Here is a 15,139-nt window from a genome sequence, read left to right as displayed (position 1 = left end):
ATTTTACCTGCATGTTGCTTTTTCTTTTTTTTTTTGGTCAGAATAATAGAAGAAAAACTAAGTCCTCTAGAGGTCCCGAAGATCATTGCAGTCAGTGTTCATCCCCAGATTCCTTAGCGTGAAGTAGATGAGAGTGTACTATTCTCCCTGGACTGGACACCAGTCCGATGCTGTAAATTAGTTGGGTGAACTGGAACAATGCAGATGAAGTGTCTTGTCCAAAGACAGTTAGCGTGATTCAACCCGTGTTGAGATATTGGTAGTCCAGCTGCTCTACCGTAGGACACTTTAGACTTTGACAACATTTTGGTCATCATTGTTGTTCCTGGCAGTATATTAATTTGGGTAGAAATGATGCAAGCTGTGGGCACACAGGGGAGGGTGTCCAGCACACTGTACACCCTCCCCTGTGAGCCCACAGCGCCTCTTTTGAGCCAAAGCAAGCGACAGTGAGGCAAGTAAGTATTTGATCCATTGTCGATTTTGCAAGTTTTCCCACCTACAAAGAATGTAGAGGTCTGAAATTTTTATCATAGGTACACTTCAACTATGAGAGACAGAATCTAACAAAAAACCTCAGAAAGCCACATTGCATGATTTTTAAATAATTAATTTGCGCTTTATTACATAAGTATTTGATCACCTACCAAGCAGCAAGACTTCTGGCTCTCACAAACCTGTTAGTTTTTCTTTAAGAAGCCATCCTATTCTGCACTCTTTACCTGTATGAATGGCACCTGTCCACACACTGTAGACCTGCACAAGGCTGGGATGGGCTACAGGACAACAGGCAAGCAGCTTGGTGAGAAGGCGACAACTGTTGGCATAATTATTAGAAAATGGAAGAAACACAAGATGGCTGTCAGTCTTCCTCCGTCTGGGGCTCCATGCAGGATCTCACTTCGTGGGGTAAGGATGATTCTGAGAAAGCCCAGAACTACATGGAAGGACCTGTTCAATGTCCTGCAGAGAGCTGGGACCACAGACGCAAAGATTAAATTAGTAACACACTACCCCGTCGTGGTTTAAAATCCTGCAGGGCACACAAGTTCCACCTGCTCAAGCCAGCACATGTCAAGGCCCGTTTGAAGTCCACCAGTGACCATCTGGATGATCCAGAGGAGGCATGGGAGAAGGTCATGTGGTCAAATGAGACCAAAATAGAGCTTTTTGGTATCAACTCTACTGGCCATGTTTGGAGGATGAGAACAACCCCAAGAAAACCATCCCAATTGTAAAGCATGGGGCTGGAAACGTCATACTTTGGGGTGCTTTTCTGCAAAGGGGACAGGGCAACTGCACCATATTGAAGGGCGGATGGATGGGGTCATGTATTACGGAATTTTGGCAAACAACCTCCTTCCCTCTGTAAGAGCATTGAAGATGGGTCGTAGCTGGGTCTTCCAGCATGACAATGACCCAAAACACACAGCCAGGGCAACTAAGGTGGAGTTCCATAAGAAGCATTTCAGGGTCCTGGAGTGGCCTAGCCAGTCTCCACCAGACTCGATAGAAAATCTTTGGAGAGAGCTGAACTGGTAACCTAAAAGATCTGTATGGAGGAGTGGACCAAAATCCCTGCTGCAGTATTTGCAAACTTGGTCAAGAACTACAGGAAACATCTGACCTCTGTAATTGCAAACAAAGGTTTCTGAACCAAATATTAAGGTCTGTTTTTCTACTTTAGGTCTAGTTCATAAATAAAGAAGCCAAAGTCAAAATTTAAAAATGGCCTTTTTTTGTGAAATGTTATTTTAGGTATGGTTATATATCAGAGTTTCAATATTTCTATTGGTCTCGGTTCAGTCATTGCTAGAAATTATCAGTGCATATACACTATAATGTGCCTGAGCGTAACGCTTGCGACAGAAGTTGGAGGTATCTTCTTTAGTCTGCAGAAGCCTGAAACAAAGAAATTCTGTCCATTAGTTCCTGGTATTATTGAACAAGTAATATAATTATTCTATTGAAGCAGGAGATATAGGTTTTGACACAAATAAATCAAGGACTTATTCTCAGCGTTACGCTTGCGACAGTTTTACCTTGCTTTAGAAACATGTTTTTTCTGGGAAATGACATTTCTACCTTTACAAAAATGTATTACTGTGTGTTAATATGAAGCACAAACTGACAAAATACAAGGTTATTTCTTTAACATTCAACTTTAAATCATAGGCGTAGGAGGTGGGGTCTATTTGGGGGGGGGCGACACCAAATTTGCCCGAATTTCAGAAACCCCCAGCACGTTTCTGAAATTCGCCGCTCCTAAAACCATTACAAATCCTTTATTGACTGAGTTTCATTCATGAAGTCAGTGGTGTGTGTAAGTGAAGAGTTAATGGTCCATGTCCTTGGACGACACAGGCACGGGCAGGAAACATACACCTGTTTATCAAACAAATGTCACGGACAAAGTGACAGGAATAACCAAAACCACTTACTTATGGAAGGAAATATTGTCTCCCTTGTTCCTCCGTTTGTGGGATTGCCAACATGTGCAGCTTTCCGGCACATTCCACCTGTTTCTTGACGAGACTGAATTGAACTTCTATGCCTGCTGCCTCCTGACTTGCCCGGAATTAAAATGGCAACCACCCCTCCTTGACCCCCTGTCAGTTTTGCAGGTTTTCCCACCGACAAAGAATGGAGAGGTCTGTAATTTTTATCATAGGTACACTTCAACTGACTGATTCTGACTGAGAGACAGAATCTAAAAAAAAAAAAAAAATCCAGAAAATCACATTGTATGATTTTTAAATAATTAATTTGCATTTTATTGCATAAAATAAGTATTTGACCCCCTAGAAAAACAGAGCTTAACAATTGGTACAGAAACATTTGTCTGCCATTACAGAGGTCAGATGTTTCCTGTAGTTCTTGACCAAGTTTTCACACACTGCAATGATGTTTACACCCCCCATGCTTCACGGTTGGGATGGTTTTCTTGGGGTTGTTCTCATCCGCTAAACATGGTGAGTTGAGTTGATTCCAAAAAGCTCTATTTTGGTCTCATCTGACCACATGACCTCCCATGCCTCCTCTGGATCATCCAGATGGTCACTGGTGAACTTCAAATGGGCCTGGACATGTGCTGGCTTGAGCAGGGGGGCCTTGCTGCCCTGCAGGATTTTAAACCATGATAGCATCATGTGTTACTAATGTAATCTTTGTGACTGTGGTCCCAGCTCTCTTCAGGTCATTGACCAGGTCCTCCTGTGTAGTTCTGAGCTTTCTCAGAATCATCCTTACCTCACAAAGTGAGATCTTGCATGGAATCCCAGACCGAGGGAGATTGACAGGCATCTTGTGTTTCTTCCACTTTCTAATAAATAATCATAACAGTTGTTGTCTTCTACCAAGCTGCTTGCCTGTTGTACTGTAGTCCATCCCATCCTTGTGCAGGTCTACAGTTTTGTCCCTGGTGTCCTTACACAGTTCTTTGGTCTTGGCTATGGTGGACAGGTTGGAGTGTAATTGATTGTGTGAACAGGTGTCTTTTGTGCAGGTAACAAGTTCAAACAGGTGGAATTAATACAGGTAAAGAGTGCAGAATAAGATGGCTTCTTAAAGAAAAATTAACAGGTCTGTGTGAGCCAGAATTCTTGCTGGTTGGTAGGTGTTCAAATACTTATTTTATGCAATAAAATGCAAAGTAATTATTTAAAAATCATACAATGTGATTTTCTGGATTTTTTTTAGGTTGTCTCTCACAGTTGAGGTGTACCTACGATAAAAATTACAGACCTCTCTATTCTTTGTAGGTGGGAAAACCTGCAAAACTGACAGGGGGTCAAATACTTATTTTCCCCACTGTATATAACCTCGTGGTTAAAGTGCTTGGTTTCAGTGCAGAAGGTTCCGGGTTCAAATCCCACCCCTGCCACATTTATCCATGTAATGTGGAGTTGCGTCAGGAAGGGCATCCGGCGTAAAACCTATGCCAATTCAACATGCAGATCCACCTTGGATTTGCTGTGGCGACCCCGAGTGCAAACAAGGGAGCAGCCGAAGGGACTTACTTTACTATATAACCTCTTTGGTTGGTCCACAGGTGGCCTTTAGTTCTCTTACTCTACACCAGGAGGCAGCACTGCTTGGGCTTTGGACTGGATGGAGTGGGCTTCGTGCTGGCATTTACAACCCTACTCTATAGTAGGGTTGTATTATATAGTATTATTATAGTAGGGTGAATTATTGTCTTCAATTCTATAGAGTTGAAGACATCTGTTCTAGTTCTACACTGATGATGGTCATCACACCTTCGAGTAAAATTTCATCATAAATTTTTTTTTTTCATGGCCTTTGGTCTGAATTTGAGCATTTTGCAGAGCCCAGGGGTGGGGGCGGTTGCCCCCCCCCCCCCTCCTACGCCTATGCTTTAAATGATAATGCTAAATATCAAAGTCACACGAAATTGATGAGAAAAAGTGCTATTTTTGGGATAAATTTCGTGCATCTCTGGAACCATGCGGAATTTATCCATGAAATTTTCAGTACCTGTCAAAGACTATATGCAACTCACAGATAAATCTGGATGGTGCTAAATAAAATAATGGCTTGTTCATGACAAATCAGCAGTTAGGCTTCATTATTTTTGAACTAAGCCTTTATCAAATACAGTTGTATGCAAAAGTTTGGGCACCCCTGATAATTTTCATGATTTCCTTTATAAATCTTTGGTTGTCTGGTTCAGAAATTTCAGTTAAATATTTCATATAGTAGACGAACACACTGATATTTGAGAAGTGAAATGAAGTTTCTAGTGTTTACAGAAAGTGTGCAATAATTATTTAAACAAAATTGGGCGGGTGCATAAATTTGGGCACCCTTGTCATTTTATTGATTTGAATACATGTAGCACTAATTACTGGAACACAAAATTGGTTTGGTAAGCTCACTGACTCTTGACCTCCTTACACAGGTGAATCCAATCATAAGAAAGGGTGTTTAAAGTGGCCATTTGCATTTCTTCTAATGAGTGGCAACATGGGAGCCTCTAAACAACTCTCAAATGACGAAGACAAAGATTGTTCAACATCATGGTTTAAGGGAAGGCTACAAAAAGCTATCTCAGAGATTTCAGCTGTCATCATGCTGTGTGGATTGTGGGGCCAGTGCAGGTACTGGGAATCTTGTTAAAGTTGAGGGTCACATAGATTCCCAGTCAATATCAGCAGATTCTTGAGAACAATGTTCGTGAATCAGTGACAAAGTTGAAGTTGCACCGGGGCTGGATCTTTCAACAATGACCCTAAATACTGCTCAAAATCTACTAAGGCATTCATGCAGAGGAAGAAGTACAATGTTCTGGAATGGCCATCTCAGTTCCCAGACCTGAATATTATTGAAAATCTGTGGTGTGATTTTAAGCGGGCTGTCCATGCTCGGAAACCAACAAACCTGAGATGTTTTGTAAAAAAGAATGGTCCAAAATACCTTCAGTCAGAATCCAGACTCTCATTTGAAGCTACAGGAAGCGTTTAGAGGCTGTTAATTCTGCAAAAGGAGGATCTACTAAATACTAAGAATTATTAATAACTAAGAATTATTGCACACTTTCTGTAAATCTTATAAACTTCATTTCACTTCTCAAATATCACTGTTTGTGTGCTATATGATATATTTAACTGAAATTGCTAATCCAAACAACCAATGATTTATAAAGGAAAATCATGAAAATTATCTGGGGTGCACTAACCTTTGCATACAACTGTACTTATTTCATGCAATAAAATGCTAATTAAATATTTAAGAATCATACAATGTGATTTTTGTTGTTTTTTTTTTTAATTCTGTGTCTCTCAGTTGAAGTGTACCTACGATAAAAATTACAGACCTCTCCATTCTTTGTAGGTGGATCAAATGCTTATTTGCCTCACTGGATGCTCTTCCTGCCACATTAGCAGTTATGATTTACCATCTTCTCTGCCCTTATACCATGAAGCCCCCACAGCCAACCTCAAGGTGATAGGGCCTTTATATTGTCACTGAATGTATATATAGTACAACAAAATTTTCCTACATCTAGCCCATTTTAATTACAGTTAGACACAATCCAACCACTAGGAGCAGTGGGCAGCCACAGTCCAGCACCCAAGGAAGAACTCTAGATGTTCAGACGCAGCCTTGCTCAGCAGCAGACCCAAATGAGCATGTTTTTAATAGTAGAAGGAAACCCAACCAACACATGCATTGGGAGAACATGCAAACTCCACATAAAAGGAAGTGGGCATGGGTAGAATCAAACCCCAGACTTTGCTGTGAGGAAAGAGTGCTAATCACTGACCCGTCAGGCTGCCCATACAAGGACAAGTCCCTTAAAACTGCTGAAACTCCTGTGAAAGATCTCACTTGTTATTCTGTCAACAAATCTGCTCGTCTGTGTCTTCTATCCTGTTGAGTCACACAGCTGAAGCATGCAAAATCAATGTTCCCGATGCAAATCATTACACAACTAACACTGCTGCAAGTAGGCGTGATGCATGGATTAACTCATGTTAAAACTCAGACTCGGTGCCAGCAGTAATAACTTGTCACTTATGATTTGTACATCAGTGTTTGAACAAATATGAACTTCAGGGACACACAGCTGATCCCATGGTGCTGTTTCCATCGGAAGATGACCAGGAGGAATGATGTGTTATTATTCCTTTCTGCAAAGCAAGTAGAGGAAAATGTTGATGCAGTTGAAGGAATTGATTCTCATTGTCATGATCACTGTACATTTGAGTTAATCCAAAGGGGATTCAGAAGTCGAAGAATGTTCAGAACACTGGGATTCTGTGCCCCAGCTGTATGAATGTGGATCATCACTTTTAAACAGACATTTTGCAGGTTCTTTTGTGTCTTGATGTGGCTGTGTACACAAGTAAATTATGTGACAATTTTATTTTTAAGTACAGCTTGGACAATGGTGCCTCAACAGTTAAATGAATGTAGTATAATAAATGTGTTTTAGATTTGTGCTTCACTGTATGTCTCCCCCCCAAAATTGTAAACTGAATTTGAAATGTACACCCTAATAAAGGGGTCTTTTGCAACGACTGTACCGCCAAGCAGTTATTGAGCAGTTTTTTTTCTCATCGATTCTTTTATTTATGAAACATCAGAAAATTTTAAAAACCAAATTTCCATCAGTATTCCAGAGCCCAGATATTTTTTTTTAGACAAAATCCAAAAATACAGAACCGTTAAAAAGTTAAGCAAATTTAAGTCCAATGTAAACCAGTTTCCCATTTTAGTACCATTTGCAATCCATACAGAACAAACAGCTGCTTGGAACCTATTTAAACTGACTTGAAAGGTTTTTAAACCAGATAATCCAAGAAAATTTTATTTCTGATTAGCAAAATGGATGGAATCACCTTTAAACCATTTTACTTTCTGCACTGGTGGGCACAGTTATGATAATCTGCTAATTAGCTAAATTACCATTTTCGTTAGCAGATTAGCTATTTAACCAATTGATAGCCATTAGAAGATCAATAGCTACTTATTAGTTTAGCATTACCACAGGTAAACATTCAATTATCAGATTAGCAGTCATCAAAGCTAACATTTCAGTTAGCTGTGCCCACCATTGACTTATAGTACAGAGCTTTTGCAATTAGCTACAAGTAAGACATCTGGTTTAAAACAGCTTAAAACATGTTGAAAGTTTAAAAAGCAGGTAAATAAATCAGTTTATATGACACTTAAATAGATGCTTGTCATTTGATTGTATGTCACATGACATTATATGTCAAATTGTACAGAGAAACAATCCACTATATGATGTAGTTTACCATGCATTTTTGTCCCATGCATACTCCACTATCTTTTCATAAAAATGCACCTTTGATGAGACAAAGCTAAATTCAGTACACCATAAGCCAATTAGAAGCTTGCATGACCAAAAAAGCGCTGTCAGGTGAACAATTGGGACATATTCCTATTGGGAACGTCACAAGATTGAGGAAAGCAGATGTGCTACTACACACACTGCTTCGATCCTCAGCGGTTGTTGTGTTCATCAGCAGTGTGGTGGAGGCGGCGCGCCTGCCAGGCAGTGTCTACTGCTGTACACGCAGAGCCATCGCTGCCCTGCTGCTTTCGACTATGTGCTCTGAGAAGAAATATTTGTCTAACTTTAAATATCGAATGACAAACATATATTTAGGTGTCACATAAAACAAATAATGAATATTGTCCTTTCATGCAATGGTAAGAATATTTTTCAAATGCTCTTATTACACTCTAACATTCATGATTTGCATGCTATACTTGTACAATGCTTTAAAGTCATTCATTTACACTGTATAGTACAGCAGAAAACAAGCAAGTTGTCACTTTTAGGAGGCTGGAACATACAAATTCATCTTTAAAAAAAATGACAAATTATGAAAATAGTGGATGGCTTTTGTTGGCTTTTCAAGACAGTCTCAGTACAAAAGTTCAAACTCTGGCGAAATCTGGTATTTCCAATTTATTATGATCCATGACCTTGTGTACAAAGGAAGGACTTAATATAAATTTATACCTGTTTGTTTTGCACTTTCAACATGCAAAATATGGTTCTGAATCCAGTTTTGTTACATGTAAATCACCCAGTTTGAAAACCTGTTCGTCATATTACAAAAATAAAAGATCACTGGGCGAAGAAATGTAATACTTTTAAACCCTAAACCAGCTCTTTTTCCCAGCATTTGCTTTTCAAAGCTATAAAAACAATTCCTGAATTAGAATTCCAGTTGTGTGAAGTCACATATTTGCGGCACTTGTGTTGAAACGTCTTGAGTGTACCTCTTTAAATCTCTCAGGAAGACTTTAGTTTAGTGATCTGTCTCACTCCAACCAAAGAACAACATGTTCAGCATTACCAACTCCGTAGAAGAGTAATGCTACCATTTCCTTTGTAAACTCGATTTCAAACACAATAATTCAAACTGACAAAACTCATCAAATGTAAGTGGATGAGAGATGCAACACAGTCATGTAAAAGCAGAGTTCTGGCTCTGATTGTGCATTATGGAAGATGTTTACAGACTGCAGGTTTACACTCTTTCAACAGTCTGAACAGACTAACTTGTTTAATCAGGGCGCTCTTAATTTTACACAAACAGGTTTGTGGTGTTGAATGAAGCGTAATGACATCAGAGTCAGTTGCAGGATCTGGGTGCTGCTTCCCGTCTTAAGGTGCTAAGAGGCACAGCTTGTTTTGTTCAATGGCATTTAAAGCATCTGTCAAGCAACAGATATTCACAATATTCTCGTACAATAATCCAGTTTAGAAAACACCAGTGTCTATGAAGGTCTGGCACAATGCAAGCTGTCACATACTTGGGTGAACTCTTTGGAAGACCATTGTCAGTTCCTCCACAAATGTGAGGCACAGAAATTCCATGAACAAGGCTGAAAAAAGTTAAATAAAATTGTATTTGCAGGGTTAGTTAACTAAAAGTCCGCTCAGTGTTTTAGTGTTGCTATGTACTTGTACTAAAAGCTCAAGTGGTCCATGACGAACAAAAAAATTAAAACTGCTGTTCCTCAAAGTTCCTCAAAAGCTGTTTTAAAAAAAAGTTCAATAACACAATTTCATGGCTGCTACAGAGGTATGTGCATCTCTAACCAGCAGAGGGCGATAGAGAGGAATCACTGCATGTGTCTATCTGGGGGCAGGAGTTCAGATGTCCGTAACCTAATACAGAGCCTGAGGCAACATTTGCAATTGCACAGCCTCCTCTTCTGACAGTGTTCGATCAACATCCCACAGTTTCAGGAAATAAACTGCAACCGTATCAGTTTCTCCACTCTCACCTTTATCTCCAATTCCACAAAGGCAGGATGGTGGCGTTTGGCATGGCAAAATCCTCTGTTGCTCCTCCAACACACACACGTGTTGCAGCGTGACGCAGATCAGAAAACTATCATCTTGACATTCCTCCGCCTGTCAGTTCATGTCTTCAACATCTTGTTTTTCGCTGTCGGGCTCCCTCTCAAATTGACTGTGGGAGCAGCATACTGCTAAAGATGTCTATGAGGTTGTCGAGTCCCCAGAGATATCCGTCCTCCCGGTTGCCCTCTACCCACGGAGTCCTGTGATCCAGCGTCTGAGGAGCCGGCAGGGGAACGGTCTTGCCAAAGTCGATCATCCAAACTTTGGCTTTGCCTGAGGCATCGTGCACAAACAGCAGGGAGCTGCCCACCACCTGTGATAAGAACCGGTGAGACGGGTTCAGACGTGTGAGTGCTGAACTGAACAGCTGGATAAGATCACAGATCAACTCAAACAACAGGTTTGTTCAGAAGCCATGAAAACTTGTTTTACCTCGTGTGTCCTGAAGAAGTAGGACTGCTCCAGAACCGAGCGCAGTTCCTCCAGCCTCTGCACGTAGAGTTTCTAGAGGTACAGACAGACATAAGAAGAAACATCTGGAAAACGGCAGAATGTGACACATAGAAAATAAGGTCCCTCCTGGGTTTAAAAAGAAAAAAAATATACTATTTTTTTTAAGCAGCTCTCACACCTGGTTATCACAGGTGATGATGCCCCAACCAGTGCTCCCCAAGTGGGCACATCATTTAGCAAAAGTTGATAAAAGCCCCCCTTCTCAGAGCTCAGTGGACTTCCAGCTGTTTCGCCAGGTGTGCCCTGTGCAACTTAATGCAACGGCGAGATAATTCTATGCTTGGGGTAAAAACTGGATGCCACCCTGCGTCAAGACCAGTCGGACCCCAGCATGAGTTGCCTGACGCAGCCTAGATGCTGGATATGTTGAACCTGTTCACCGCCAGCACAAGTTTAACAGATCTTGTCTGACTTGTGCTGCTGGATGCCAAGCAGCACGCCGACGTCCCCACAGGACATATACAGAGACCCTACTCGAAAATCTGTGCCAAGCTCAACCAAGCGATTACAGCAAATGAAACGGTGATGTGGCAACTCTTACCAATGTCTGAGCGTTTCCATCTGCAAAGTCCTCCAGCACCTGCGTCACCTGCTCTCTATGCTTTGTCTTCTTAAAGTTGGTACTGCAAGTCCCATCACCTTTCTGTGTGGAAAAACAAATACACAAATGCATTTTTTTTTCTACTGCAACACATCATTCTTTGACCAGTATGCCAAGAAATCTCAATCATAAAAGACATACAGCTTCCTGAGTCCAGCTGCTGGTTCTGTTTCAACATCAGACTAACTTTTTTGCTCTGAGCACTGTAGCACCTTACTGCAAAATTTGAGGAGCACAAGCAGGAATTTTAGGGGTGCACTCTTTAAATTTTGTTCATATTTCCCCCATTTTAACTGTTTTGCTGATAAATGCTTTGCATTAAATACAAAAATTTCAACATGCTGTTTTATTTTAAGTCCACAATGTTGCATTTAATTGAAATGGTGCATCTGCTGGCTGTAGTACAGGAGGAACTGTATTTGGGGGAAAAATAGTTACCCCCAAAAATATAGGAACACTTGGTATTTCACATATTTTAATTTGTTTATGCATTTCAAATACAAGAAATACAAAATAATAATAATAATAATAATCATTCTAAAATTTTCTTCCTTAAACTCAAACTGAAAGCAAATCTGTACAACTTGATTTAAATTAAATTAAAATATAAAAGCCAAGATGATGTGTTGCATATGTAAAGGAACGCTTTGGTATAATACCTGTAAATAATCAGTTTATTTGCCAGTTTTGTCAGGGGATGGATACATGAACATTTCCAAGTTACTGAATATGTCTTGAACTTTATTTGCATCAGTTATGAACAAATACAAACAGTATGGTACTCTATGGTAAATCTGTGTGGAGTAGACAGTTCTCAAAAACTGAGTGACTGTGCAAGAAGGAGAAGAGTGAGGAAAGCCACCAAGACACCCAGACAACCCAGAAGAAGTTATAGACTTCTGTGGCTGTGACTGGAGAAACTGTGCACAGTGCATGTTTTGTATTTTGTATCCCCGGTTATACAGCTTCGTGATGAAGTGGTATAGAGAATTTTCTTTCACCAAAACATCAAATCTAGGCTTGCATCTCAGATGTACCTTTTGGCAAATTGGAACTTGAACTTGAATTGAACTTTCAGATCTTTTTTTTTTTAATTCTCTCCCTCTTCCTGCTACACTCTCTCTCTGTCTCTCCTTCTCTTACACAGCGGCTACTCACTAAAATTTTGGCATACTGATAAGACCGTTCACAAATGACAACACAAATGCAACCAGGTGAAATTGTAACCGGCATGCTCCCTGCCTCCCTGTCTCACTCCTTGTTTTCAATATGGTTGGGGACCCCATTGTCAAATTTGCAGGTCACTCTTGCTGAAATGGTTGTGACCATGTAGATGATGTTACCTGCATAGTTTCACTGTGCAAATCTGCAGGTTGCACATGCGTGACTGATTATTTAAAAAAATAAAATAAAAATAATACTCGGACTGTCTCAAAAAATGGTCACAAAACATGCTGTTTTGGGGGCAGTCTGGGGCCCTGAACATAAGAATAAGAACTTTATTAATCCCGAAGGAAATTACAGTGAGAAGAATGAGTACAACATGTTTATGCAAAATGACTGAAGGCACTTGCACAATATGCTGACAGTATTGCACATAGCTGTGAGTAACTGATAAACTCTGATCGTCATTCATCCTGCAGAAGGGGGAGGAGTTATACAGTCTGATTGCGACAGGTAGGAAGGACCTCCTGTGGCGTTCTGTGGTGCACCTCAGTGGTCTCAGTCTTTGGCTGAAGGTGCTCTGACAGGACATCAGTGTGGCACGCAGGAGGTGGGAGGTGTTGTCACGGATGGTGAACAGTTTTTTTCAACATCTTCCTCATCAACACCTCCTTCAAACCTATAAACTCAGTACAATTGATTAAGTACTCAAAGTGTATCAGACATTTCCATTCCTGCAGAAGTAACATGAAACTCTACAGTTAAACTTATAATCCGAAAGCAGCCAATGTGTAACTTTTGTAAGCAGTCCCTTTCTGACGGCTTAGAAATGGGTTTCGTGCTGCATTGTGTGGTCTGGCCTGTGGAACATCTGTCAATATTTATTCCACAGTCTGACTAAACTGCACTGTTTGTTCTTCTCAGTAAGTATGACAATCAAACATGCTCATGGTGTTTGATAAACCTAGGATGTCCTCTGACCTTCATGCCTTCGATGCGGAAGCCCAAGGTGGATGTGGAGCTGAGCGTCTCTCTCCACTGCATGTATCTGGGTTTGAGGACCCCCTGCTGGGCCTTCTCCTGCTCTGTAGGGGCCTCTGGATCCACTGCAACCATCTTCTCATACATGTCCTTCCGCAAACGTGGCTGTTCTCTGGCTTTTATGAGCTCCTCCTCCAAGTATGTCCTGATGTAGAGGGGAAAGTTTTAAATGAAGTTCAGTGTGTGTGCATTTTCTAGATTTCAAAAGCCCAAGAGAAGTTTGCTAAAGCAGTTTCTTTTGACACTTCTGACTTCTGACAAGGTAAAGAGGTGTTTCTCCATCATCGAGGTTTACCTGCTGCCCATCTTACAATCCATGATTGAGGGTGAGTCAAATTCAGCCAGCAAGTCATCCATCAGGTTATAGTCCTGGTCATCCCGCTGAACTACTCCGTAGTAACCAGGCACAAAGGGGCGGAGAGTATCTGTCATCAGCTTCTGCAGGCACTGGTGCTCACACTCACAGTAGCGCTTCAACAAGCGCCCAAACTCCCCAGCCTGGAAGTTACCTTGGTGAAGAGAAAAGACAGAATGGCACATGAACTACAGCGGCACACAGAGCATATACCAAAGACAAAGAACAGCCCAGATACATGGAGCACTTTGTGTGGCACATCCTCGATTTTTACTCAAGTTGTACCCCGGGATTTGCAATTACAGACATTTTCAAAAATAAGTCAATGTTACAACAAAAAAAGTGGTAGCTGATGGATCATCACTCAAAAACAGACTGGTATTTCCACTACTGAGTATGCTGATTTTTTTCCCCGAGGCCATTAAATATGGCCATCAGGTATTGCGAAGGCTGTTTGTCCATCCGTCCGTCCACCAGTCTGTGCTCATCTTAAGTCCTGTCCTATTACTGTCAGAGTCTTCAAATTTACAAGTAACATTCCTGGGACACAGACCTTGGACAGGTTCAAAGCTGGCTAACCTTGTTCATTTTAAGAGGTTAAAAATTCACATTCTGTTTCAATCTGTTCAGTTTTGTTTTTGAGTGGCGGGCGAGACAGTCAATCAGAGTAGAGCTGCGTCACGACGGTGGCTGGTCTCTTCAAAATTGCTTAGATTTTGTGTTTATATACATGTTTCTCATAAATTATGTAAAAGCTAGTGAGAAATAAACACTTCTAAAAGTGAAAACACTGTTTTTGGAAACTAATAACACCTCTGAGCTTATTTACAAGACATTTCGTGGACGTTAGCATGATAACATCACAGACTAGTAGCTAGCTGCAAAACTGTTTCGTTTGTGTGTAAATATATCATCTTTGTCATATGTTATGTAAAAGCTAGCGAGAAATAAACACTTGTAATACTGAAAACACAGCTTTGGTGACCTGATAACACCTCTGCAGTCATTTTACAGATGTCAGCATGCATGCTAACGTCTGCTAACTCAAAGCTAACTTCTTATGAAGTTAAATTTGTCTCATTAATGCCTGCAAATGCACAGAGGGTGATCTACAAATATTTTTTGATTTGCACAACTTCTGTTCTTAAAATGTAAATATTGTTTTTGACTGACTGACAGAGGGGCTTTACTGAAAATGTACAAATTGTATGTAAGACAATACGCTCTTAATAATTAATAGAAGGGTGCAGATACACGTCACTTCCAGTGAAATGGCGAATCCAAAGTCAAAAATTCATACTTCCGTGAATGGCCGCCCACTGAAAACACGCTTGGGCTGTATTGATAGTCCATTGATTCAGCTGATTTGGAATTGTCTCTAACTTTCTTCTAACAGCCAGCAATTCTCATTGCGTTGAACGATGAGATTTATACACCACTTTGACCTGAAATGAACCACTGTAAATTAAATTGACTTTACTGATGAGTCTGACCCCTTTGAAAAGTGACCATATTACATGTGTTTTTATTGAGTTCGGTAATATTTTCAGCAGCAAAAACATTCACCAGAGGGTGCTCGGGTAAAGTCTGC

General features: G+C 40.6%; 1 protein-coding gene across 1 annotated transcript in view; it reads right to left on the bottom strand.

Moving 5' to 3' along the window:
• Window positions 1-7,132: 7,132 nt before the first annotated feature.
• Window positions 7,133-15,139, bottom strand: part of itpkcb (inositol-trisphosphate 3-kinase Cb) — a 48,631-nt gene continuing 40,624 nt past the window's right edge. Inside the window, exons 3-7 of the mRNA XM_034168330.1 lie at window positions 13,489-13,702; window positions 13,134-13,338; window positions 10,929-11,030; window positions 10,307-10,378; window positions 7,133-10,187 (exon numbers count right to left, since the gene is read on the bottom strand). Coding sequence (XP_034024221.1) covers window positions 9,975-10,187; window positions 10,307-10,378; window positions 10,929-11,030; window positions 13,134-13,338; window positions 13,489-13,702 — 806 coding nt within the window. The 3' untranslated portion in view covers window positions 7,133-9,974. The remainder of the gene's footprint in view (window positions 10,188-10,306; window positions 10,379-10,928; window positions 11,031-13,133; window positions 13,339-13,488; window positions 13,703-15,139) is intronic.

Source organism: Thalassophryne amazonica, chromosome 4, assembly GCF_902500255.1.
Source record: "Thalassophryne amazonica chromosome 4, fThaAma1.1, whole genome shotgun sequence".
NCBI lineage: Eukaryota > Metazoa > Chordata > Actinopteri > Batrachoidiformes > Batrachoididae > Thalassophryne > Thalassophryne amazonica.
The sequence above is the reverse complement of the archived record's forward strand: the minus strand, read 5'-3'. Positions and strand labels throughout refer to the sequence as shown.